We start from the raw sequence: 23,677 nt of genomic DNA on the forward strand, positions 1-23,677 counted from the left end.
TGAGAAAAGAATGTAAAATATTTTTTTGCTCGTTAAAAAGTCATTTACGATTTAAAAGTAATCCTCAAAGTAATCTAGTTTTTCAAAAGTATCTGTAAACTGATTACAATATTTTTGCTAGTAATGTAACGGATTACATGTAATCCGTTACTCCTCAAACGTGTCTGTAAGGACATGGCGCAGAGGAAAAAAGCTCTCCAGATTGAAGCAAATAGGGAAGTGTAAGGTGGTGTCGAGCAGCTGGACTGATCAAGCAGGGAAGACGTGGATTAAAGGGGTGATAACAGGAGTGCCTGTGAGTGTCAGCATTAAAGAGGTAAGCAACATCTTGAGAGGAGGCGTTCTAGTGAATGTCATAAAGCAAGGACTTCCTTACAGGATGCTAGGCAAAGGTATTGAACAGGAATATGTGGTGGTGGAGGTATGGTTGAGAGGAGGGGTGCTAGTGGTAGTGAACTACTATAATCCAGGTCAGATATTGGACCTGGAAGTGCTGTGGAGGGCCAGGATAGAAGTAGGGTAATGTGGTGTGGGGATTTTAATGCCCACAAAACGTTCTGGGGGGGAAACGGATAGATGGATGGAAATGGCCATGTGATGGAAAATATAATAGAAATTAAAGATCTGGTGTGCCTGAATGATGGCCGAGGGACCAGGATTGATGTAGCCACAGGGAAAGAGTCTGCCTTGGACCTCACTCTGGTATCTAGTGTGATGGCAGGAATCTGTGAGTGGGAGGTATGAGAGGAGTTGACAGTAGGGAGCGATCATTACCCCATAGTATGCACAGTAGGCCGGAGGGAGTAGGAGGTGTCAGTGAATGGAGTAGGCAGGTGGGTGTTTGGAAGGGCAAAGTGGGATCCGTTTCAGGAGCTGAGTGAGCAGGTGATGGCTCGGGTGAATATGAGAGGGGATGTGGATAGTATGAATAACTGAGTGAGAACAGCTTTAATGGGGGCAGCTACTGAGGCTATACCTAAGAGTTCAGGGAGGAGGAGGAAAGCAGTCCCATGGTGGATGGAGGAGTGTGGGGCAATGGTGAGGAGAAGGAACAGGGCATTTAGAGTACTGCAAAGGACACAACTTCCAACACCTGATTCAGTATAAGCAGGCCCTGGTGAGGAGAACTATGCGTCAGGCAAAGAGGACATGTTGGCGTCAGTTCTGTGACACCGTTGGAAGGGCGTCAATTGTGGGAGAAGTAGGGGGATGATTAAGAGGATGAGTGGGGTCAGAAGGGAGTGGGATTATCCAGTGTTGACGAGTGGGGAGGATGTGGCAGTAACAGATAATAAGGCACAGATGATGGACAAGGCATTTGTCCAAGTGCATACTGTAGCTCTGCAAATTTGTCAGAGGAGGGGGAGAGAGAAAATGAGAGAGGAGCACCCTGGAGTGCTGGATAGGAGGGAGGATGTAAATGATGCGTTGAATGCACCATCGACCATGGCAGAGATGAAAAGGGCAATAGGTAAGGCTGGGTTAACTTCACTTGGGAAAGATGAGGTGTGCTATGTTATGTTGGCCCATCTTAGTGATGAGGCACTGGATAAAGTATTGGTGTTGTACAACAGAGTGTGGGAGGAGGGGAAACTACCAGGCAGCTGGAAGGAGGCAGTAGTGGTAAAGCTAACGGCCAATAGCTTTAACATCACATGTACAGTGCATTTGGAAAGTATTCAGAACCCTTGACTTTTACCAAAAAAATTACATTACAGCCTTATTCTAAAATTGATTAAATTGTTTTTTTGTCCCTTATCTACACACAATACTCCATAATGACAAAGCAAAAACAGGTTTTTAGAAATAAAAAATGGAAATATCTAATTTCCATAAGTATTCAGACACTTTATTCAGTACTTTGTTGAAGCACTTTTGGCAGTGATTAAAGCCTCGAGTCTTCTTGGGTATGACGCTATAAGCTTGGCACACCTGTATTTGGGGGAGTTTCTCCAATTCTTCTCTGCAGATCCTCTCAAGCTCTGTCAGGTTGGATGGGAGCGTCGCTGCACAGCTATTTTCAGGTCTATCCAGAGATGTTTGATCGGGTTCAAGTCCGCGCTCTGGCTGGGCCACTCAAGTACATTCAGAGACTTGTCCCAAAGCCACTCCTGCGTTTCCTTGGCTGTGTGTTTAGGGTTGTTGTCCTGTTGGAAGGTGAACCTTCGCCCCAGTTAGAGGTCCTAAGTGCACTGGAGCAGGTTTTCATCAAGGATCTCTCTGTACTTTGCTCCGTTAATCTTTCCCTCGATCCTGACTAGTCTCCCAGTCCCTGCAGCTGAAAAACATCCCTACAGCATGATGCTGCCACCACCATGCTTCACCGTAGGGATGGTGCAAGGTTTCCTCCAGACGTGATGCTTGGCATTCAGGCCAAAGAGTTCAATCTTGGTTTCATCAGACCAGAGAATCTTGTTTCTCATGGTCTGAGAGTCTGTAGGTGCCTTTTGGCAAACTCCAAGCGGGCTGTCATATGTCTTTTACTGAGGAGTGGCTTCCGTCTGGCCACTCTACCATAAAGGCCTGATTGGTGGAGTGCTGCAGATATGGATGTCCTGGAATGTTCTCCCATCTCCACAGTAGAACTCTAGAGCTCTGTCAGAGTTTGCGTGTGCACAAACTCAATTCGACCTTGCACGCAATTTTTGAACACTTTGGCAAGTCTATAAAACTTAGTGCACTGTGTTCGTAACAGATTTTCGTTTTGTGAACAGACATTTTTGTAGATCAGATGTTTAATCGATGAGAAAATTGGCACATTGTCGGCCCAGTTTCACCTAGTTCCATCCTCTTCCACTACCCGCGACTGGACTTCCCCTCACTACCATATTTGGTGATGAGAAAACGTTCTAAAAGGGTGCTTCAATTTATAGGCCCTGTCAGGTTTCCCCTTCTGTCTGTGATATTGGGCTGCAGATACCCAGACTTGGAAGATGGTAACATGCTGAAATGACACTTCCTGATCTTCAAGTGTGCTACTAAGTATTCTGATAGGAAACACCATCGTTCATATTTTCTACAGTCTATGGCAGATAAGCTTGTGAACAACAGGTGCCTGGTTTGTACTTGCAAAACAGGTCTACTAGTAAATAAAAATGTACAGGCAACTGAAAAAATTTAGAACGTCTGGAAAGAATCTGTATTATTTTTGACCAAGTCCACCTCTTCGGCACCTCCATCAATAAAATCAGTCGTTACTGACGCGCACAGAAGAGTAGCTTACGGTGTTTCCTTTTTTACCCCGGTAGAGTTGGTGGCGGTAATGCACGATAAATATTGGAAGCCAACCGCCGTTAAACTTCATCGAAGAAGAAAACTTGCATATGGTGGATTTGGCGCATGAGCACTTGGTCAAAAACAATAACGATTCTTTCCTGACAAGGCATATTTTCGGTTGCTTGTAAATTTGTATTTAGATACAGGGCGGGACTGCAGTAAATGAAGATAGTTGCTCAGCGAAACGTCATATTTTGTGAGTAACAAACGTATTTTGACATTATAATGCTTGCAGAGCTGTCTAATGGAAAAAACATGGCAGCTTTCTGGGCTAGAAAGGGGACTCGTCATATTCATTGTCTTCTCTGACCAGATAGATATTGGTTCAGCTTAAATGCAAATTGTATGAATGTAAAGGCAACGTTTGTATAGTAGGCTACTCCTTTCATTATCAAAAGTCGAGCATTGTATTGTAATAGTAATTTATGCATCATCCTTGTACACAGTAATTTACTTGCTGCTCTCCAGATTTCAGCTACAATGGATGCTTTACCAGCATGGCCCAAGGGGAAGAAGCTGGTTCACCTGGATCTGAAAGGAGCACCTCCTAGAATTGATTACTTGCACAAGGTAATAGCACCGCTCACCTATCTCTTCCTTATTTGTGTGTTGAATGCAAGATGTCTGTCTGACATGACCTTTTTCTCTCACTCTCCCCAGCTGATTGGTCTTTTTTCTGGTCTGGGTGCTGACGGTCTATTGGTGGAGTATGAAGACATGTTCCCCTATGAAGGCGAGCTGAAGGTGCTGCAATCCACTCAGCATCCACCATACAGGTTGGGCTATACACATCCACCATACAGGTTGGCCTAAAGCCAATCACTGATATCAACTCTTATCCCTCGAACATCACTATCTTGGCCTCGCTAGAAAGTGGGGGGGGGGATGGTTCTTCCTGACAAGTAATGATTCTCCTCTCTCTTCTCTGCTGCAGTCGTGAGGAGGTCCTGTCCATTCAGGAAGTGGCCAAGTCCCAAGGGTTAGAGGTCATTCCTCTGGTGCAGACGTTTGGACACATGGAGGTGAGAGAGAGGGAACACATATCTGCCTCCCACCTGTTCATATCATACCCCACTTAACTATCGTCGAGTTTGAAGCCAATTTATGTTGTATTGTCTTGGTATCTTTGATATTCTTTTCTTTCTTTGCCTCCTTTCTCACTCATTCTCTCTCAGAACTTCTCACCCCCCCACCCCCTCTCTCTCTCTCTCAGTTTGTGTTGAAGCACAAGTCGTTGTGGGAGCTGAGGGAGGTGGGCCACTGCCTGGGCACTCTGAACCCCCACAAAGAGGAGGGTGTGAGGCTGGTAAAGGAGATGCTTCGCCAGGTGGTGGAGCTCCACCCAGGCAGCACCAGCCTGCATATTGGAGCTGACGAGGTGAGGCCTGGTATTTTGATCCTTTTGGAATTAAAAAAAAGTGCAGATGAAGGGGAGGCGATGAGGAAAGGAAGCCATATTGAGATGCATACAAGATTGAAATAGCTTTCTAATGATGAACAATGCATGACACCACTTTAATTGAAAGCCTTTTCCCCCCACCATGTCTGTCATGCATCCTCAGGTGTACCTGCTAGGTGAGGGAGAGGAGTCTAGACGCTGGCTGAGCACACCTGGCCGTACAGTACAGCAGCTGTTCCTCAGTCATGTGACCAGGGTAGCAAAGGGCGTCAGGGAGGCATGGCCAAACCTCAACATGATCATGTGGGACGACATGTTGAGAGGGATGGACCACGACACACTGAAAGGTCAGGGTACAGGCTCTTAAAGTGATAGTTCTGCAAAGTTACACAATCATTTCAATGTTTTAGCCTGAAAGTAGTCTATGGGCCAGACAAGTCTGCAATCCACCCCTAACATTTGCTTTTTTGACCTGTTTGCCAGGCAGCGGTTTGGTAGGATTGGTCCAGTTGATGCTGTGGGACTACAACCCCACCCTAGATGTGAAAAACACTGGTAAGAACTAGTGGTTTTACTAGAACAGTTTCACTATGCACATGGACAAACACTATTTTGTGCTTAATGTCAATGTTTCCCATCTCCTTTCCTCTCTCCAGTATATCTATTGGAGAGGTACAGTGGTGCAGGGCTATCAGAACTGTGGGCAGCCAGTGCCTTCAAAGGTTCTACTAATGTCCACACCTGTGTGACCAGCACACAGAGACATGTGGACAACCATCTACAGTGGCTACAGGTGGCAGCAGCCCTGCCTGAAGGCATACACATGCTGGGCATCGCCCTCACTGGCTGGCAGAGGTGAGACGGAGAGAATTCACTTGTATTCATCTAAATTATAGTGTCATAGGGCAAAATCAGACTTGTCTAAATCATACAATGCATCAGACTTTTGCGTAAATCATGGGACATTTGTGCTGAAATGTATGCTATGATTTAGCCATAATCTATTTAATAATCTTATTTCATCAATAGGTATGACCACCTGTCTGTGCTGTGTGAGTTGCTGCCCCTAGCTCTGCCCTCCCTGGCCTCAAGTCTACAGACACTCACACATGGTCAATACTTTCCTCCAAATACACTTTGATGTGATCCTTGAGGTATTGTAATGGCACCTGACCCGTATTGATGGTGGTTCTGTGTGTGCTACAGGCCAGTTCAGCCCGGAGGCTCAGAGCAGGGTGACAAAGGCTTTGGGCATCTCTTCTGTAGAGGTAGAAACCATGGAAAGGTGAGAGAGAGACCCTTCATAACAGAAAATGCTCCTCTGTTATAAGTGGGTTGTGTTTTTAATCCTAAAAGTGTCTGTCTCTCTGTGCCCTGCCCTAGCTCCACTACAGGTGACTCTGTGCTGTTTCCAGGGAGGAGGTTGGCAGAGTTGGTTGTGGAACTAACAGCAATACTGCAGTCAGAAGAACTCCGCCATTTTGAAGACAACATGTGAGTGAAGCCAGCAGCCACATTGGCTGGAACTAAAGCCTGCACACCCTGTAGCACTCTAGGAAGAGGGTTGGTGACCACTGCAATAAAGGCACACTTAATGATTTCTTGATTACTACTATAAAATCCTTGAATTAAAGAGCTCTCTAACCTTGATACATGTTGCTCTGTGGTTCTCAGGTTTGTGAGAGGCTGGTTCACTCCTTACCACAGACAGAGAAAGACAGTCAGCCCTCTTATTGCTCAGCAGTTACAGAGTCAAGCCATGACGTAAGCATCTGAATGTTTGTATTCCACCACCATTTATATGTTAAAGGTTTTTCACTCCCTCCATATAGTTAAAAAAAAAAAAACCCTAACAGCCCTCCCCCTAAACAAAATAAAATGTGCTAACCTGTGTTTCTATCAACCACCCTCCTCTCCCCCAGATTGTTGGCTCTTGTGGAGCAGAGAGTGGCGATGGTGAAAAAAGAGATGGTGCGTCTGTACCCAGCCTCCACAGCTCAGGAGTGGGTAGAGCAGCATGTCAGCCCCGTGGTGGCTCCCCTCCAGAGGATCCTGGAGGACACCAGAGCCAGCCTACTAGAGATGGTACCCCAGAATGTCTCTGCTTCTATGGTTGGGCAGTAAGGTTTAGCCTGGGTCCCGTTGATTGTTTTTTTGACAGAGAAAGAGATCTATCCGTGCAGACAGTGAGGTCCAAGAGGTAGTGAGAAAATCATTCCATGATTATCAAAAAGCAACTTTTATTTCATTCTGTTTTTTTAACAAAAAAAGCACAAATAAATGTATAGAAGTAATTTTAAATTAAAAAAAAAAGACAAGGAAAACCAGTACCTGCAGTCATCCAGCAGCACACACTAACTGGACACAAAATATCTAATGCATTCTTTCTTTCAAGCAACAGAAGGCATCTACACTCACCTTCCTCTTGCCAACAGATGCAGTAACGTAGTTAATATAGTCCAGATACAATGTAATACAGTTTACTTGTCAAACATACCTATTGTTATTAACACATTTGTCTACGGATAGAATGTTACCTGAGACTGGTCTTTCATTTTGTATATATAAGGCCAGCCGGAATCTGTAGTTTACCCTATGAATAATAAATCAAATCAATAAAATTTATTACACCCTTTTTTTTACATCAGCAAATGTCACAAAGTGCTATACAGAAACCCAGCCTAAAACCCCAAACAGCAAGCAATGCAGATGTAGAAGCTGTTAGATTAAGTTTATTCTAGAGGTTTTGCCTCCACAGATTCTGTCTGACCCTAGTCATAGGACCCATCAATGCTGAAAGACATACAAGTATTTACTTTAACATAAAAACAGGCAAACATTCTGAACTGATCCCTGGAAATCCATGCTTGATTATAGTTTACGGTCACATGCATTCAGATGGATGGATGGATGGATTTGCAGTGAGTAGAGACAATCCTACTAGACCAAGATTATCACTTGGGAGGTCTCAAACATACTGTGTTCCCTAAACTGTGGGAATGTTCTGAATGAGTATTTCACACATACTGATTACATTTAAATAGAAAGGCACTGTGATTATAGGGTTGAGTCTAATACAGTAATGATTGTTTTTGAAGAACAGGCAACACAACAAACTATGATTTTGTTTAAATACTCTGTGGAAAACGCTACCATTGAAGTGTATTTAAGGCAATTTATACTATCAGGGATACTACGAAATGCTATAAAATATATTTGGGTGCATTTCAAGTTTGCTGTGGCTTCCCCTCATCACCTCTTCTCCTTCTACTGCACTGAGTCCCCCTCTTCTTCGGAGTCAGTGCTGGGGTCCAGTTCATCTTCCTCCCTGACTGCCTCTTCCTCCTGCTCCCAGCGACACTGGAGCTCCTCCAGACCCAGGAAACGCTTGAGCAACGAAGCCACCGCCTCCACATCACTGACGGAGAGGGGGAATAGTTGTGATCAAGAATAGACAGCAGGAATATTTTGACAATCAAAACACTAAATACATTTGTCTGATTTTACTTCTGTTCCATGCGAATCTTGAACTGTTATACTAAATATTCTTCAATGTTTTCAGATCCTGGGAAACCTGTGTTCTGATCCTTTAACACACATCTTCCATGTTAGGGTCTTATAATAGACCTATCTCACCTGCGTCCCCCCATGGTGGCGCTCTGTGTGAGGGGGTAGGAGAAACCTGTGGCCAGTCGCAGCACCAGCAGGTAGCCCTTCCCTAGGTAGCGCACCTTCTCCTCCTGAACACACACGTCACGCAGGTGCCTCATGTCCATCACCACTGAAAGACGGAGACGGGAGGAGAGGAAGGGTATGGGGCAGGGGATGGAAGGGAGACGGGAGGAGCAATAGAAGAAGGATGGAGACGGGGAGAGACCCAGTTGGAAGACCCCTGCGCTAACTGGATTCCAATCGTAAAACTCATCCCATCTGATCTACCCTTATTAGTAAAGGAGGTTCCATGTGAAAGTACTGTACAGGACACATTAGGTGATGTTCCTCACCTTTCTCCTGGCCTCTCCTACACATGGTGAGAATCAGGGCATACAGACTGAAGGTCTTCAGCTCTATCACTTTCTTGGTTTTATCAAACACTGCCTCCTCCCACTCCTCCATGTTCTGCATGGCCACGAACAGACAGCCCGTCATATAGAAAAGCTTCCACAGGATACTGTCTGGAAAGACAAGAAAACAGGGATGAGAGACGGGTAGACATTTTTTCCCATTCTGTCTTAATTATGTAATTGATGACTGGCATTCAAGATCGGACAGGTTGGCACTGGTAATGCCTGTAAATCAGGTTGTACCTGAGCTGTAGTATGCAGCAGCCAGGCCAATGGACGCAATACCTGAAATCAGAAAAAGGACCAAATGCTGTGTCAATTTATTTTCTGACATTGCATTCAAAGAAATAAACTCAGTAAATACACACACACACATCATGATCATACCTATGAGCAGCGACCAGGAGCGGATTCCAGGCGATCTCTTCAGGTGTAACATGTTGGTGGTGTACTCCTCTACCTGCATATACCCCATCTTACAGACCGACAGGCAGACATGAAAAAAATGGTATACAATATGGATAGGCAAAAGCAATATATTATGAAGAACCACTGCTTACTCTTGTAATTCTGTGCTTCAAAGAACGGAGAGGATGTATGTCAGAAGTAGAACATAGCCATGTGGGTTCAATATTGAGGTTATGAATAATGATCACAGATTACTGGAAACCAGGATGTTTAAACAGGGAAATTGTCAGTGCTGAGGAAATGGGGAAGCAGATCTGAAATACAAAATGCTATGTTTTACTTCTGACAGATATCCCCCTTCTCTCTAAGAGCAGGGTTGCCAGGTCAAGCAACATTTTCCAGACCAATGACAACTCAAAACGTGCCCAAAAGGCCTGAAAACGAGCAGATTTTTTTCACAGCAAGAGGAGTTGCCATTTATACAATAAACCCCTTTCCATAATGTTACGAGACAATTAAGGATTATCGTAGTAACTTGTAATGACGTTGGAAGCAAAAATCTGTTTCCCTCAAAATAATAATTATTGCAAGCTGTTCCTGAGACCGCTGCGCCACTCGGGAGGCCAACAGTTCATCTACTCCAGCAGCTCTCCAGACAACGTCTTCATTCGAGGAAAACTGTAACATTGACGGGAATGGAAGAAGTTATTCTGCAATATATGTCACGACGTGCGCGCGTGCTGCTCAGCCAATAGCTGAAGTGCTCTCTCAACTCTCACACACAAACACACACACACACCCCTCCGGTCCCCCCAACCACTCACTCACAGTAACAACCTGCCCCACAGTCAGCAGCAGGTCACTGTGAAATATATATTTTAAGATATATTTATAATTATATTCGTTATGAAGGTATTCAATTACAATAAATGAAAACGTTCACGAAAGTCATCAGATAGAAGTAAATTAATCAACGAATATAATCTTACATACATCTTCAATGACCGCGTTTTCTTGAATTTGATTATATAATTTTGAATTCCATTCAAAAACAGTGGGCATGATCCAGGAAGTAGGCGGGACATTCATAGTGTTGCCGATCACTCATTCATCATCTCGCCTATAAGACTGAAATAATGTATCCCCATACGCCTATTAATTTCTCTCTTACCTTACACATTTCAACTGGAATCCTAAAATGATACACGTGGAATAATGTGTCAAATCGGCTTGATGATAGTGACAGTTACATGTATAAAGTTTTAGAGAAGTCCCAATTCATTTCATTTTACAGTAACAACGCACAGTGGGAATGTGTTGATATCTTCCGGGTTACGTCTATGCTGATTAGATGATGACAAGAGCTACAGTTTATCCACCCCCACATTATAAAAATGTATAGGAAACAATATTTCTAACATCTTGTCTCGGATATTTTAATAACACAAACCCATAGAAGAAGAAAAAACGCATCTCAATCATATTTGATTTTAAGAGTGTCTTACAGTACTAGAATATAGTCGTTGATTTACACTAAAAGTGAGAAAAAAAACTTTTTCACATGGCGCGTGACGCACCCAAAGGGAACCGGGTTTTACGCATGCGCCCTTGATTGACCGGGGCTCAATGGAGTCACTCATGTTCTTTTATAGTTCAATGGTCACGAATTCTGATGCCAAGCCGTCTGGAAAACCGGTCTGGAACCCTCGACTAATTTCTACATCAGACGGTCTTGTGACAGAAACCGTCGCGGAGTCGCATATTGTCCATTATAGCCTTTCAGTGGTATCGTAATCGCATCAGATATTGCTGAGTAAACATTGCTACATATTACCCTGGCTCAAACTCCCCTTTCTCCTTTACGAAACAGCTTGAAAGGTGTCTGAAAAACGTCCAACCGGTGAGTGAGTGCGTGCGTGCCGTGATGTAATAAATACGGAGAAATCGGATGTCATTGAGTTCAAAAATTGCGAAGAACATGAAAGACACACAAAACATGACAAGAATATTCGTTATAATAATGGACTTTAGATAAGCTTTTCTTATTATTTAGTATTTTAAGAGACTCAATTAAAACAAATTATATCCAAACACTTTAAAGCAGGGGGTTGATTAAAAAATATATGGTTTTGTGGATATAACGTTTGCCAAAATCATGACGTTAGTTCTACATTTCAAAGAGTTCAGAGTATCAGTAAAGTGACCAGTTTTACTCGGTATGTACATATCTCTCCAAAATCTAATAGTGTACGAACATCTGTAAAACAAATGTGTCAGTGTTTCAGGTTCATCATTGGAGAATGTACACTTCTCATCCATTTCTGTTAACATTGACACCATTGTTTTGGAGGGGTACATATTGTGCAAAAAAAATATTTAGGTGCACCTCTTATCTTATTAGAAATACCACATTTGAAGGGACAAAGCCAAGACTTTTCGACATTGAATGTTTGTTTTTCCACTCAGTTGGTAAATTAATTGTTCATCTCCTTACATGTGGATTCGTGTACAAAAAGAGAGAGCGCTGGATAAACAAACCGAGATACACCCTCAGCCTTTGTCAATAGAACCATTCTTAACTAATACATGTAATGGCTGATGATGGGCCCTGGTATAGGCGTCATAGGTTATCTGAGCCATGCCAGACATTGCACATTTGTTGCCAAGCAAGGAATGTTTTTCTCCCTCCAATTACTGTTTAGAGATTTAAAACTACCAGAAAGCATAATCATAGATAATTAACCCTAAATAAATTGCTGTTTATATTGGGTCCTGATAATAGGCCTATGTTATAACAGAGGCTTCAGCCTTTATTTAACATTTATTATATAAATTATGATGATGTATAATAATAATCTATTATTATTTTTGTCTTTATTTACTGTATACTATGCAAGCCCATTTTGAATACAGTAGTCTACTCAGAGGACACACAGATTATTTGGGGTTTGGGTCCATTCTTTGGATCCCCGTCAACATAATAGTTATCATGTCATAGCCTATACAAATAAAGCTTCATTGCTTGCCTATTGACACACTTGGTGCAATTATGTATGCTTTGTTGTGATATGGATGCTGTTTTGTCGGCAGTTTACCATCTTTATTATATGCTGCTGTTGAGATAAGAAGAATGATCCTGATTGGTTAGGACAGGGTTAATGATGTAGAAGTTGGGTGGAGTTGAGTCACACACCCACACATAAATACTAGCGTTTTAGTTTGGATCGTAGAGTAGTTGGCACGACAGTTGTCCAAGGAAAATGTGTAGAAGGGTTGTGAAGATTCCAGGTCTATTCCAGAGTTGGATGGCTTACTGATCCTGTGTTTGTGTGGAATCCAAACCCACCGTCATTTCACAGAAAAATGTCAGGAGAGAACATCAGAAGACGCAAGGAGAAGTGTGAGAATTGCACTAAACAGGTAAGCCCATGGAATGTTTGTGGTTTCGCTGTGCAGTGTGCAAGTGTCTCTCTGCAACTGAAATTGTCCATCCAGTCGTATCTGACCCAGTTGTTTGAGGTCATTACTTTTTGCATATTATAGTCAAACATGATATATTGTGTCCAATTCTAACATTGATTCATGTATTGATTTGTTGGTTGATTGGTCATTTCCAGTGCAACAAGAAGCAGAGTGATGAAGGCATTAGCTCCCTTCCGGAGAAAGATGTAGCCAACGGAGAGGTCCCTGCCTCCTCCCATCTCCTCAAGCAGCAGGTGTTGCTGAGTGCCTGTCTGTCCTGTGAGGGCTGTGTGTCCGAGGAGGAGAGCCTAAAGATCTCCCAACAGAACCTGGAGGAGGTGGCCCGCGTCCTGGGCCTCAACAAGGTACTACTGGACCACTGACCAGGCTACCTGGGTCGTAGTCAATAGGCACCAAATGGAAGAAAACGGACTGAAACAGGGAGGGACTGTTTGAACTTATCTAATAAGAACTGCTTTTTTCCCTTTTTCGTTTCAAAAGGTTTTGCTGAGGTGGTCACTAATGAATACAAACCTGGACACCTCACATGATTAGCCTCCCTGAGCACTTGTGGAGATCTGAGAGGCTTTATGATGTCAATGCTTCAATAGTAGCTAAAGAGACATGGGTGTATACTGTCTGAGAGGAAAGGAACAATTGGGTTATCTTTGCTGTACTTCATTTCCAGATAACCTCATGCCAGATTTGTTTTAATGTGTGTTGTTATTGCTGGTCTCTTTGCCTGGCATGCAGACTGATTGTTTGGTTTCACTTCACTGAAATGTATAGGGCATTCAGTGTTGATGCCAGGTAAATGGTCTCGTCACTTCTCGGCCGACGTTTGACATGTCCCTCTCTCCCTCTTTTTGTCATTGCAGAAGTGTGATGTGTCCAAACACCAGGTCCTGGTGGTGTCAGTTTGTCCCCAGTCTCTGCCTTTCTTCGCTGTCAAGTACGGTCTGGACATTCCTGAGGCCACACGCAAGCTCTGTGGCTTCCTCAAGAGCCTGGGTAAGCGAGCGTGTACAGTGTTGACTGGGAATTCCAGACAAGCCCTGTAGTTTCCTCAAATATCTTTGTGTGGGTGTGTGCGTATGGTGATAGAGTGTGTGTGATTAGTAGAACACAGCGTGTGTATGTGAAATAAAAGTGCGGTACATTCATTGGCATCTACCATAACAGATGAATCATTCTCTTCCCTTCTCTCACCCTCCCTTTCTGTCTGTAGGAGTGCAGTATGTGTTTGATACTACTCTAGCAGCAGGCTTCAGTATTCTGGAGAGCCAGAGAGACTTCATCCAGAGGTACAGCAGGAGGCACCATGATAGCCAGGCCCTACCCATGTTCACCTCCTCCTGTCCAGGTAGTATTTACACAATCTCCTTGTTCCTCCCCCTCTTTCCCTATATGCGTGCGCACACACACACACACACACACACACACACACACACACACACACACACACACACACACACACACACACACACACACACACCACAACCTGAGAATAAAATATTAAGCAGCTTTGTTGTGTTTCAGTTTAACATTTGTGTGTGTGCTGTTTGACGGATGTGTGGCATTATTAAGGTAAGGGTATTAAGGGTTGGACCTAGCTCCTATTTCAAAGTAGAGATAGAGCCGGGCTGGGAGGGAGAGATAGACACAGCCTCACACCACTCCCTTCCCTGGAGATAGGCCTTTCAGGAGGGGAGTGGCCCTCCCTCTCCTGCTCTCTCATTCAAATCAAATCAAATTGTATTTGTCACATGCACCGAATACAACGGGTGTAGACCTTACCGTGAAATGCTTACTTACGCTCTCTCGTGTACTCGTTCTCATGTTCTCTTTTTTTTTTCTGTGTCAGTCTTGCTCGCTCTACATCTTTCTCTGACCCCATCCCTTTAGATAATAAAACCATAAGCTTAGGACTCAAGTCAATTTCATTATTCTATTTCCGTCCAGGGTGGATCCGGTACGCTGAGCGTGTTCTGGGCAGTCTTGTCACTCCTCACATCTGTACGGCCAGGTCTCCTCAACAGATCATGGGCTGTCTGGTCAAAGACTATTTCACCAAACAACAGGTCAGCGCTATTTGTGTGTTATAACAACCCACCCCATACAATTAAATGAAACTCATGAGAACGTGTGAATAGTGATTGATGCCACACTATTCATGTGTTTTAACCATGTTACTCATCTCACACAGCAGGTGAATAGTGGTTTTATATGTGTCTGCTTTGTGTTTGTAGAAGCTGAGCCCAGACAAGCTTTACCATATTATGGTGGCTCCATGCTTTGATAAGAAACTGGAGGCAGTGCGAGAGGAGTTCTACAACAGTCTCCTGGAGTGCAGAGACGTGGACTGTGTCCTCACATCAGGTACTATGCTCTCATATCCTCTACCTCTACACCCCTTGACTTTTTCCACATTTTCTGGGATTAAAATGGATTTGTCTTTTTTTGTTTGTTAATATTCTACACAAAATACTCTGTCAAAGTGGAAGAAAAATTCAAACTTTTTGTAAAAAAATTATGACAAATAAAACACTAATGTGCATTCGGAAAGTATTCAGACCCCTTGACTTTTTCCACATCTTATTACTTTACAGCCTTATTCTAAAATTGATTAAATAACACATAATGACAATGCGAAAACAGGTTTGTAAAAAATGTTTGCAAATGTAACAAAAACATAAATACCTTATTTACATAAGTATTCAGACCCTTTGCTGTGAGACTCGAAAATGAGCTGAGGTACATCCTCTTTCCATTTATCATCCTTGATTTGTTTCCAAAACTTGATTGGAGTCCACCTTTAATGAATTTGATTGATTGGACAATTGATTGGACATGATTTGGACTGAGTAAAGGGTCTGAATCATATTTTTGTTTTTGCTTTGTCATTATGGGGTATTGTGTGTAGATTGAGGGAATAAAAACCCAATTTAATCAATTTTAGAATAAGGCTGTAACAAAATGTGGAAAAATTCAAGGCGACTGAATTCTTCTTGAATGCCCTGTACCTTGATTACATAAGTATTCAACCCCCTGACTCAATACATGTTAGTCACCTTTGGCAGTGATTACAGCTGTAAGTCTTTCTGGGTTTCTCTAAGAGCTTTGCACACCTGGATTGTACAATATTGGCGCATTATTCTTAAAAAAATGTTTCAAGCTCTGTCAAATTGGTTGTTCACCATTCCTATAAAGCCATTTTCATGCCTTGCCATAGATTTTCAAGCCAATTTAAGTCAAAACTGTAAACAACTCCAGTGTATATATGGTATTGTGTTTTAAGGTTATTGTAAAGGAAAATGTGTATCCCAGTGTCTGTTGGAAAGCAGACTGAACCAGGTTTTTCTCAAGGATTTTGCCTGTGCTTATTCTGTTTATTTTTATCAAAAAAAAACTCCCTAGTCCTTGCCGATGACAAGCATACCCATGACATGATGCAGCCACAACCATGCTTGAAAATATGAGGAGTGCTACTCGGTGATGTGTCGTGTGGATTTGCCCCAAACATAACTTTATGCCCTGAATACAAAATGTTAAATTCTTTGCCACATTTTTTTGAAGTTTTACTTTAGTGCCTTATTGCAAACAGGATGCATGTTTTGGAATACATTTTATTCTGTACAGGCTTTCTTCTTTTCATCCTCGGTTTTCTCCCATCACAGCCATTAAACTCTAACTGTTTTTAAGTCACCATTGGCCTCATGGTGAAGTCCCTGAGTGGTTTCCTTGCTCTCCAGCAACCGAGTTAGGAAGTACACAGTCACTACAAAGTACCTTTAAAAAAATATATTAATACACCATCCAAAGTGTAATTAATAACTTCACCATGCTCAAAGGGATATTCAATGTCTGCTTTTTTGTATTTTTACCCATCTACCAGTAGGTGCCTTTCTTTGCGACCCATTGGGAAAACCTCCCTGTTCTTTGTGGTTGAATGTTTCAAATTCAATGCTCGACTGAGTGACCTTACAAATAATGTGGGGTACAGAGATGAGGTAGTCATTCAACAATGATGTTCAACACTATTATTGCACACGGAGTCCATGCAACTTAATATGACTTTTTAAGTACGTTTGCGCTCCTGAACTTATTTAGGCTTGCCATAACAAAGGGCTTACTCATTGACTCAAGACATTTCAGCTTTTCATGTGTAATTAAAAAATAATAAAAAAACATTCCACTTTGACATTATAAGGTTTGTGTGTAGGCCAATGATGCAAAATCTCAATTTTAAATTCAGGTTGTAATAACAAAATGTGGAAAAAGTCAAATGTGAATACTTTCTGAAGGCACTGTATAAATAAAATGTTATTTGTCACATGCGCCGAATACAACAGGTGTAGACCTTACAGTGAAATGTTTACCTACAAGCCCTTAACCAACAATGCAGTTTTTAGAAAATACCTAAAAAGTAAGAGATAAGAATAACAAATAATTAAAGAGTAGCAGTAAATAACAATAGCAGGGCTATATACAGGGGGTACCGGTACAGAGCCAATGTGCGGGGGCACCGGTGTCAACGTAATTGAGGTAATATGTACATGTAGGTAGAGTTATTAGTGACTATGCATAGATAATAACAGAGAGTAGCAGCAGTGTAGAAGAGGGTGGGGGGGTGGTGGCAATGCAAATAGTCTGGGTTGCCATTTGATTAGATGTTCAGGAGTCTTATGGCTTGGGGGGTAGAAGCTGTTAAGAAGCCTCTTGGACCTAGACTTGGCACTCCGGTACCGCTTGCCGTGCGGTAGCAGAGAGAACAGTCTATGACTAGGATAGCTGGAGACTTTGACAATTTTTAGGGCCTTTCCCTGACACTGCCTGGCATAGAGGTCCTGGATGGCAGGAAGCTTGGCCCCGGTGATGTACTGGGCCGTACGTGCTACCCTCTGTAGTGCCTTGAGGCCGAGCAGTTGCCATACCAGGCAGTGATGCAACCCATCAGGATGCTCTCGATGGTGCAGCTGTAAAACCTTTTGAGGATCTGAGGACCCATGCCAAATCTTTTCAGTCTTCTGGGGGGAATAGGTTTTGTCGTACCCTCTTCACAATTGTCTTGGTGTGCTTGGACCATGTTAGTTTGTTGGTGATGTGGACGCCAAGGAACTTGAAGCTCTCAACCTGCTCCACTGCAGCCCCGTCAATGAGAATGGGGGCGTGCTCGGTCCTCCTTTTCCTGTACTCCATAATCATCTCCTTTTGTCTTGATCACGTTGAGGGAGAGGTTGTTGTCCTTGCACAACACGGTCAGGTCTTTGACCTCCTCCCTATAGGCTCTCTCATCGTTGTCGGTGATCAGGCCTACCACTGTTGTCATCAGCAAACTTAATTATGGTGTTGGAGTTGTGCCTGGTCGTGCAGTCATGAGTGAGCAGGGAGTACAGGAGGGGACTGAGCACGCACCCCTGAGGGGCCCCCGTGTTGAGGATCAGCATGGCGGATGTATTGTTACCTACCCTTACCACCTAGGGGGCGGCCCTTCAGGAAGTCCAGGATCCAGTTGCGGAGGGAGGTGTTTAGTCCCAGGGTCCTTAGCTTAGTGATGAGCTTTGATGGCACTATTGTGTTGAACGCTGAGCTGTAGTCAATGAATAGCTTTCTCACGTAAGTGTTCCTTTTTGTCCAGGTGTGAAAGGGCAGTGTGGAGTACAATAGAGATTGCATCATCTGTGGATCTGTTGGTGCGGTATGCAATTTGGAGTGGGTCTAGGGTTTCTGGGATAATGATGTTGATGTGAGCCATGACCAGCCTTTCAAAGCATTTCATGTCTACAGACGTGAGTGTTACGGGTCAATAGTCATTTAGGCAGGTTACCTTAGTCCCTGTGCCCAAGAACACTATGGTGGTCTGCTTGAAACATGTTGGTATTACACTCAGACAGGGAGAGGTATATCTATCTGCTTTACCTCTTTCTCTCTCTCTTTTAATCAACTATTTTCTTCCTTTCATCATTTCCAGCCTCCTCCTCTCACAAGATGTCTGGATGCCAGCTATACTTTAAATTCCCTGTCTCCTATACCTAGACCCACTTAATTACCCCCTCTCTATCCCCAGAAGTTGAGAAACATCAGACAGTGAGGGATGTCATTCATGTTTATACTGTAAACCTATAGGTTTGATCATTTGTCCATTGTTTAATGTAAGACTGTAAATCCGTGTGTGTGTGTTCCAGGGGAGGTGTTCCACATGATGGAGCAGATGAAGGTGTCATTAGCAGACCTGGACTCTGTCCCTCTAGACCACGTGTGAGTGTTTCACTTTTCACTGGCCTCTTATCAGGAAGTTTGTGTCAGTGCTCAATGTGGGGCTCATTGCTCAGTGAAGCAGTGATGTGTGTGTGTGTGTGTGTGTGTGTCCTTCCTCCTAATCAAATCAAATCAAATCAAGCTTTATTTATACAGCACATTTCAGACATTGAATGCAACACAATGGGCTTTATAAGAATTAACAAAGAAACTGAAAATAAAAGCTGAAATGTTTTACTACACAACAAACATAAAACAAACAAAAGACAAACTGAACAACTAAAAAGCACCTTAATGAAAAGCAAAGCTAAAAATATGTTTTTTAAGATCTCTTTTAAATATCTCCACAGTTTGGGCCCCCCTCAGGCTATTCCAGCGGCTGGGTGCATAATAACTGAAGGCTGCCTCTCCATGTCTCTTGGTCCTAGTCTTTGGGATCGTTAGAGGACCTGAGGGACCTACTGGGTACATAACTTAAAAGCATGTCTGACATGTATTGTGGTGCACAATCGTGGATTGATTTAAAAACCAATAGAAGAATCTTAAAATGAATTCTAAAACTCACAGGCAGCCAGTGCAGAGACCTTAAAACCGGTGTAATGTGTGCTCTCCGTTTGGTCTTGGTCAGTACCCATGCTGCAGGATTCTGTATGTTTTGCAGTTAACCAATGGCTTTCTTGAGTAGACCAGACTGCAGAGCATTGCAGTAGTCAAGCCTGCTTGTCATAAAAGCATTGATGAGTCCCTCTGTATCAGCCTGAGAGAGAAATGGCTGCACCATGGTAAAAAGCTATGTTTGGTCAATTCCTAATGTGTGATTCAAAATTGAGTTCAGAATCTAAAATAACACCTAGGTTTTTTACCTGGTGTTTTATCTTTATTGCCCATTAATTAAAATATGCATCTATAGCGCGGGCTCCCGAGTGGCGCAGCGGTCTAAGGCACGGCATCTCAGTGCAAGAGGCGTCACTACAGTCCCTGGTTCGATTCCAGGCTTTATTACATCCGGCCGTGATTGGGAGTCCCATAGGGCTGCGCACAATTGGCCCAGCGTCATCTGGGTTTGGCCGGGGTAGGCTGTCATTGTAAATAAGAATTTGTTCTTAATTAAAAAATAATTAAGCAAGTCAGTTATCTCTCTGTGCTTTGGCTCCAACAATAATTACCTTGGTCTATCTTGATTTAGCTGTAGGAAGTATTTAAATCACTAATGCAGTCAAATCGTTTATCCGTGGAGCTGGTGACACAGAAATGTAAAGCTGTGTATCGTGTGCATAGCAGTGTAAATCAATGCTGTGCTTTCTGATAATGCTGCCAAGGAGTAAAATATATAAACTGAACAGTACCGGACTCAAAATCTAACCTTGGAACGCCACGTGATATGTATTCTCTCTGAGTTATGTTCACCAAGGGTGACAAACTCTCTCAACCGGTTAAATAGGTTCTAAACCAATTCAGAAGTGGACCGGAGAGAAGTGGACCCACCGCTCCAGTCTGTCCAGAAGGACATCATGGTCAACAGTGTCTAATGCAGTACTTAAATCTAAGAGTACAAGGATAGAGAGAAAAATACTGTTGGCACTTTTAGCTATTTGAAAACCAATTTCCTCCAGAATTTTGCTCAAGAATGGAAGGTTGGAGATTGGCTGAAAATTGCTAACAACTGAATAATCTATATTTTGTTTCTTTGTTAGCACTTCTATTTTGTTATTTTATGATATGAAGTACTTTTTTACTTGTATTGAAAGCGCTAAACAAATAGTTTATTATTATTATGCCTGTGTCTGTGAGTGTATTTCCGTGTGTTAGGTTCAGTGACTCAGTGTGCCACGTTCTTCTTCGTCTCCATGTTAGCCTGGGTGAGGCGGGGGATCCAGCCTTGGTGAGACACCAGGGCAGAGGATCGGAGGGCTTCCTGGAACACATCTTCAAATATGCTGCTTCTGAACTGTTTAGTCTGGATGTAGAGGAGATCACATACAAGACTCTCAGGTAAATTGGGAGGAGGGGAGAGAGGGATGACCGGGACAGAGAGAGAAATTGAAGACCTTGAACTGAGAGGGAAGGATGAGAGCAGAGAGGGGTAGGAAAGGGGGTAAAGGAAGCAGGCTGTAAAAGAGGACGGGAGTTTAAATATCCCTCTCATTCTGTCTCCCCTCCCTTTCTCCCTCTAGGAACCGTGACTTTCAGGAGGTGTGTCTGGAGCGGGATGGGGAGGTGCTGCTGCAGTTTGCATCCGTCTACGGCTTCAGGAACATCCAGACCCTGGTCCACCGTATGAGGAAAGGACACGTCCCCTACCAATTGGTGGAAGTGCTCTCCTGCCCCGGAGGTAACCCATTGGCCCAGCCACCTGTCAGTCACATTTACTTCCTAGTTCTGGTTTGGTTTTTGGTAAATGTGACGAGGCAATTGTGAAAACCTGTGTTAGAAATTCTTGCACAAATCGTTTTTTTACAATTGAGTAACCCCAGACTAGGCTGCCATTGAACTTAAATCCACCGGTGCAAATGTAAAAAATGTATCTGAGGAAGCTGAATTCATGTAGAAACTACAGTAGTAATTTAGTGTGATCTTTATTGTCCCAATGAATGTTGACCCTTCATTCTCCCATCTTTTCTCCTCTCTGCCTCCCCCTTCTATTCTCTCCCCAGGTTGTGTGAGTGGTCGTGGGCAGGCGCAGGCGCAGGGAGAGACAGGAGGTCGGGTGGATAAAGCCTTGGTTCAGCAGATGGAGGAGGCCTACAGCAGTCTACCAGTCAGGCTGCCTGACACCAACCCTGGCCTACACATTCTCTACCAGGACTGGCTGGAGGGACAGGACTCAACGCACGCCAACACACTCCTACACACACAGTACACACAGCAGAGCCCCGGCCAGACACGGACACACACACAGTACACACAGCAGAGCCCCGGCCAGACACGGACACACACACAGCCCCCGCACATACAGTGGTGAGACACACACACACACACACTCCCCTCTCGTACACACGCACACACACAGAAAAGTCCAACACACCTCAACATCCAAAAGCCCAATATGAGGGGAATCAGGACACTGACCCTTTCTCTTCTAAGGACCATTACAATGCTTCCCATGGGTACCATTGTATAGGCAGGGAGGGCCAGAGGACCTGGATGTTGCTTTTGTGGTCCTTTGCACCCTGCCTAAAGAATAGTCTATGGAAAAGACTGGACCAGTATATCCCAGAAAGACTTGATTCTGGACTTACTTCAATACGCCACAAGGTGGTGCTGTTGCTCCATCTGTTTCACTGCTGTGGAGGCTGGTCCACTGTGCTCTCACACCATGGAGGAGGAAATGAAGATATGGGGAAAGGACGCCAGTGCCAAATACGTGGGCTAGATTCCAGAGGGAATCAATCATGTGACGGACCACAACATTTAATCCAGAGGGACACATATGCAGGATGGACAACATTTCATCTGCCAGCCAAAGGAGCAGTAACCCTGGGAGGAATAATATTCGATCCAAGGGGATGAAGCTGGAAAACTATCACACAAATGTGTCCTGTTAACATGTACTGAATGTTAAGCCTGTAAGAAGATCTAGATGCCTTAGTAGTATTGCATTTCAGAGTGGCTAAAATATCCAAAATGTTCAACATAAAACCAGGTGTACTTGTTTCAACTGTGAAATGTACATGTTGTTTTGTCTCCTGTGATTCCAAAATGATCAATCAATCAATTGATTGAAAATGCTAGATCTTCTCACTGATAGTGCTGTTGTGACTGCCATTTGCATTGCGTGTGTTCCTCCATGTAATAATCACTGCAATAAATTTGGCAAGCAGCTGTGGGATAGGGATGGAGAAATATAACCACTCAAATTCATAGACAAAGCTATTTTGACTTTTTCCATTTATTTGTATTTTTTTTAACCTTTTTATACAGGTTTTTTTTCTCATTGAGAGAACATCTCTTTTTCAAGAGAGACCTAGAGAGAGACTTACCATTTATGATTTAAAAATTATAGTTTTAACCATAACAAATAAATGTTATTTGCCAAATACTTTGTAAACAACAGGTGTAGACAAACAGTGAAATGCTTACTTTTGTGTCCTTTTCCAACAATGCAGAGTTAAAGATATAAAACAGAATTAGTGACACGAGGAATGAATACACAGTGAATAACAAATGTTTTGTTCATATTTACATTGTTTACAAACAAATGGATGAAACAAGCTCATATTTAGGGTTCTGAGGGGGTACGACAGTTGATCTAAGCATCAGGCATTTATAAGTTATATTTTTCAATAGTTATTGGGTATACATCAATCATTTACAAGTCCAAAATTGAATGGACCAATCGCAGATTGGACCTTTTAAGGTTATTGTTTTATTTGACCATGTAGTGTCTGTGTCATACTGATGAGCATTAAAACAACTCAAACCTGGAAATCAGTCTGATTTGAAATAATTCTGAAATGGGACTGAGAATGTATCCCTTAACCCCTCTCTCTCTTTCTCTCTAGAATGCTATAGACTCTACAGCCTAGAATTTTGAAAATGTGTGGAAAACACATCAAATCATCCACCTCTGTTCTGACAAAAATAAAGTGGTGTAAAGGTTGCATTTTAGTAGTGCAGGCTAGGGCTCTTTCACCTCTGTAAACTATAGTTGCAAGTTTTAATGTGACAAGTACAGTTTAATGCCCTTCTTGCAAACTCAAAACCCAACAATGCAATAATCAATAACAATGTATTTCTAGAAAAACAAACACGAGAAATAAGAATAGGAAATATGAAACACACAAAGTAAGTAAGCATATAATATACAGGA

General features: G+C 42.9%; 3 protein-coding genes across 8 annotated transcripts; 2 read left to right on the forward strand and 1 right to left on the reverse strand.

The window, feature by feature from the left end:
• The first annotated feature begins 3,179 nt into the window (after positions 1-3,179).
• hexd (hexosaminidase d) lies at positions 3,180-11,047 on the forward strand. Its single transcript, XM_014179481.2, has 13 exons — positions 3,180-3,472; positions 3,745-3,846; positions 3,937-4,052; positions 4,211-4,298; positions 4,490-4,654; positions 4,839-5,022; positions 5,159-5,230; positions 5,332-5,530; positions 5,705-5,787; positions 5,882-5,960; positions 6,059-6,169; positions 6,350-6,439; positions 6,598-11,047. The coding sequence occupies exons 2-13, from the start codon at positions 3,757-3,759 to the stop codon at positions 6,797-6,799; spliced, it is 1,479 nt and encodes a 492-aa protein (XP_014034956.1). The 5' UTR covers positions 3,180-3,472; positions 3,745-3,756; the 3' UTR covers positions 6,800-11,047.
• LOC106589464 (cytochrome b-245 chaperone 1 homolog) lies at positions 6,894-11,009 on the reverse strand. Of its 5 annotated transcripts, none has more exons than XM_045710439.1 (6): positions 10,982-11,009; positions 9,127-9,214; positions 8,983-9,024; positions 8,680-8,850; positions 8,312-8,456; positions 6,894-8,093 (listed from the first exon to the last, which is right to left on the reverse strand). In XM_045710439.1, exons 2-6 carry the CDS (start codon positions 9,212-9,214, stop codon positions 7,943-7,945), a joined length of 597 nt encoding a protein of 198 aa, XP_045566395.1. In that variant the 5' UTR covers positions 10,982-11,009; the 3' UTR covers positions 6,894-7,942. The 5 variants fall into 5 exon arrangements, with proteins under 5 accessions (XP_045566395.1, XP_014034962.1, XP_045566393.1 ...); XM_014179487.2 differs by lacking the exon at positions 10,982-11,009 and adding an exon at positions 10,319-10,478; XM_045710437.1 differs by lacking the exon at positions 10,982-11,009 and adding an exon at positions 10,141-10,411.
• On the forward strand, positions 10,758-23,295 carry LOC106589462 (nuclear prelamin A recognition factor). Of its 2 annotated transcripts, XM_014179479.2 has the most exons (11): positions 10,758-11,047; positions 12,507-12,567; positions 12,765-12,974; positions 13,488-13,620; positions 13,838-13,972; positions 14,572-14,690; positions 14,859-14,988; positions 18,795-18,867; positions 20,677-20,859; positions 21,042-21,199; positions 21,522-23,295. In XM_014179479.2, the coding sequence occupies exons 2-11, from the start codon at positions 12,511-12,513 to the stop codon at positions 21,827-21,829; spliced, it is 1,506 nt and encodes a 501-aa protein (XP_014034954.1). In that variant the 5' UTR covers positions 10,758-11,047; positions 12,507-12,510; the 3' UTR covers positions 21,830-23,295. The 2 variants fall into 2 exon arrangements, with proteins under 2 accessions (XP_014034954.1, XP_014034955.1); XM_014179480.2 differs by lacking the exon at positions 10,758-11,047 and having other exon boundaries at positions 11,062-12,567; positions 20,722-20,859.
• Positions 23,296-23,677: the final 382 nt, after the last annotated feature.

This window comes from Salmo salar, chromosome ssa28, assembly GCF_905237065.1.
Source record: "Salmo salar chromosome ssa28, Ssal_v3.1, whole genome shotgun sequence".
Classification (NCBI taxonomy): domain Eukaryota; kingdom Metazoa; phylum Chordata; class Actinopteri; order Salmoniformes; family Salmonidae; genus Salmo; species Salmo salar.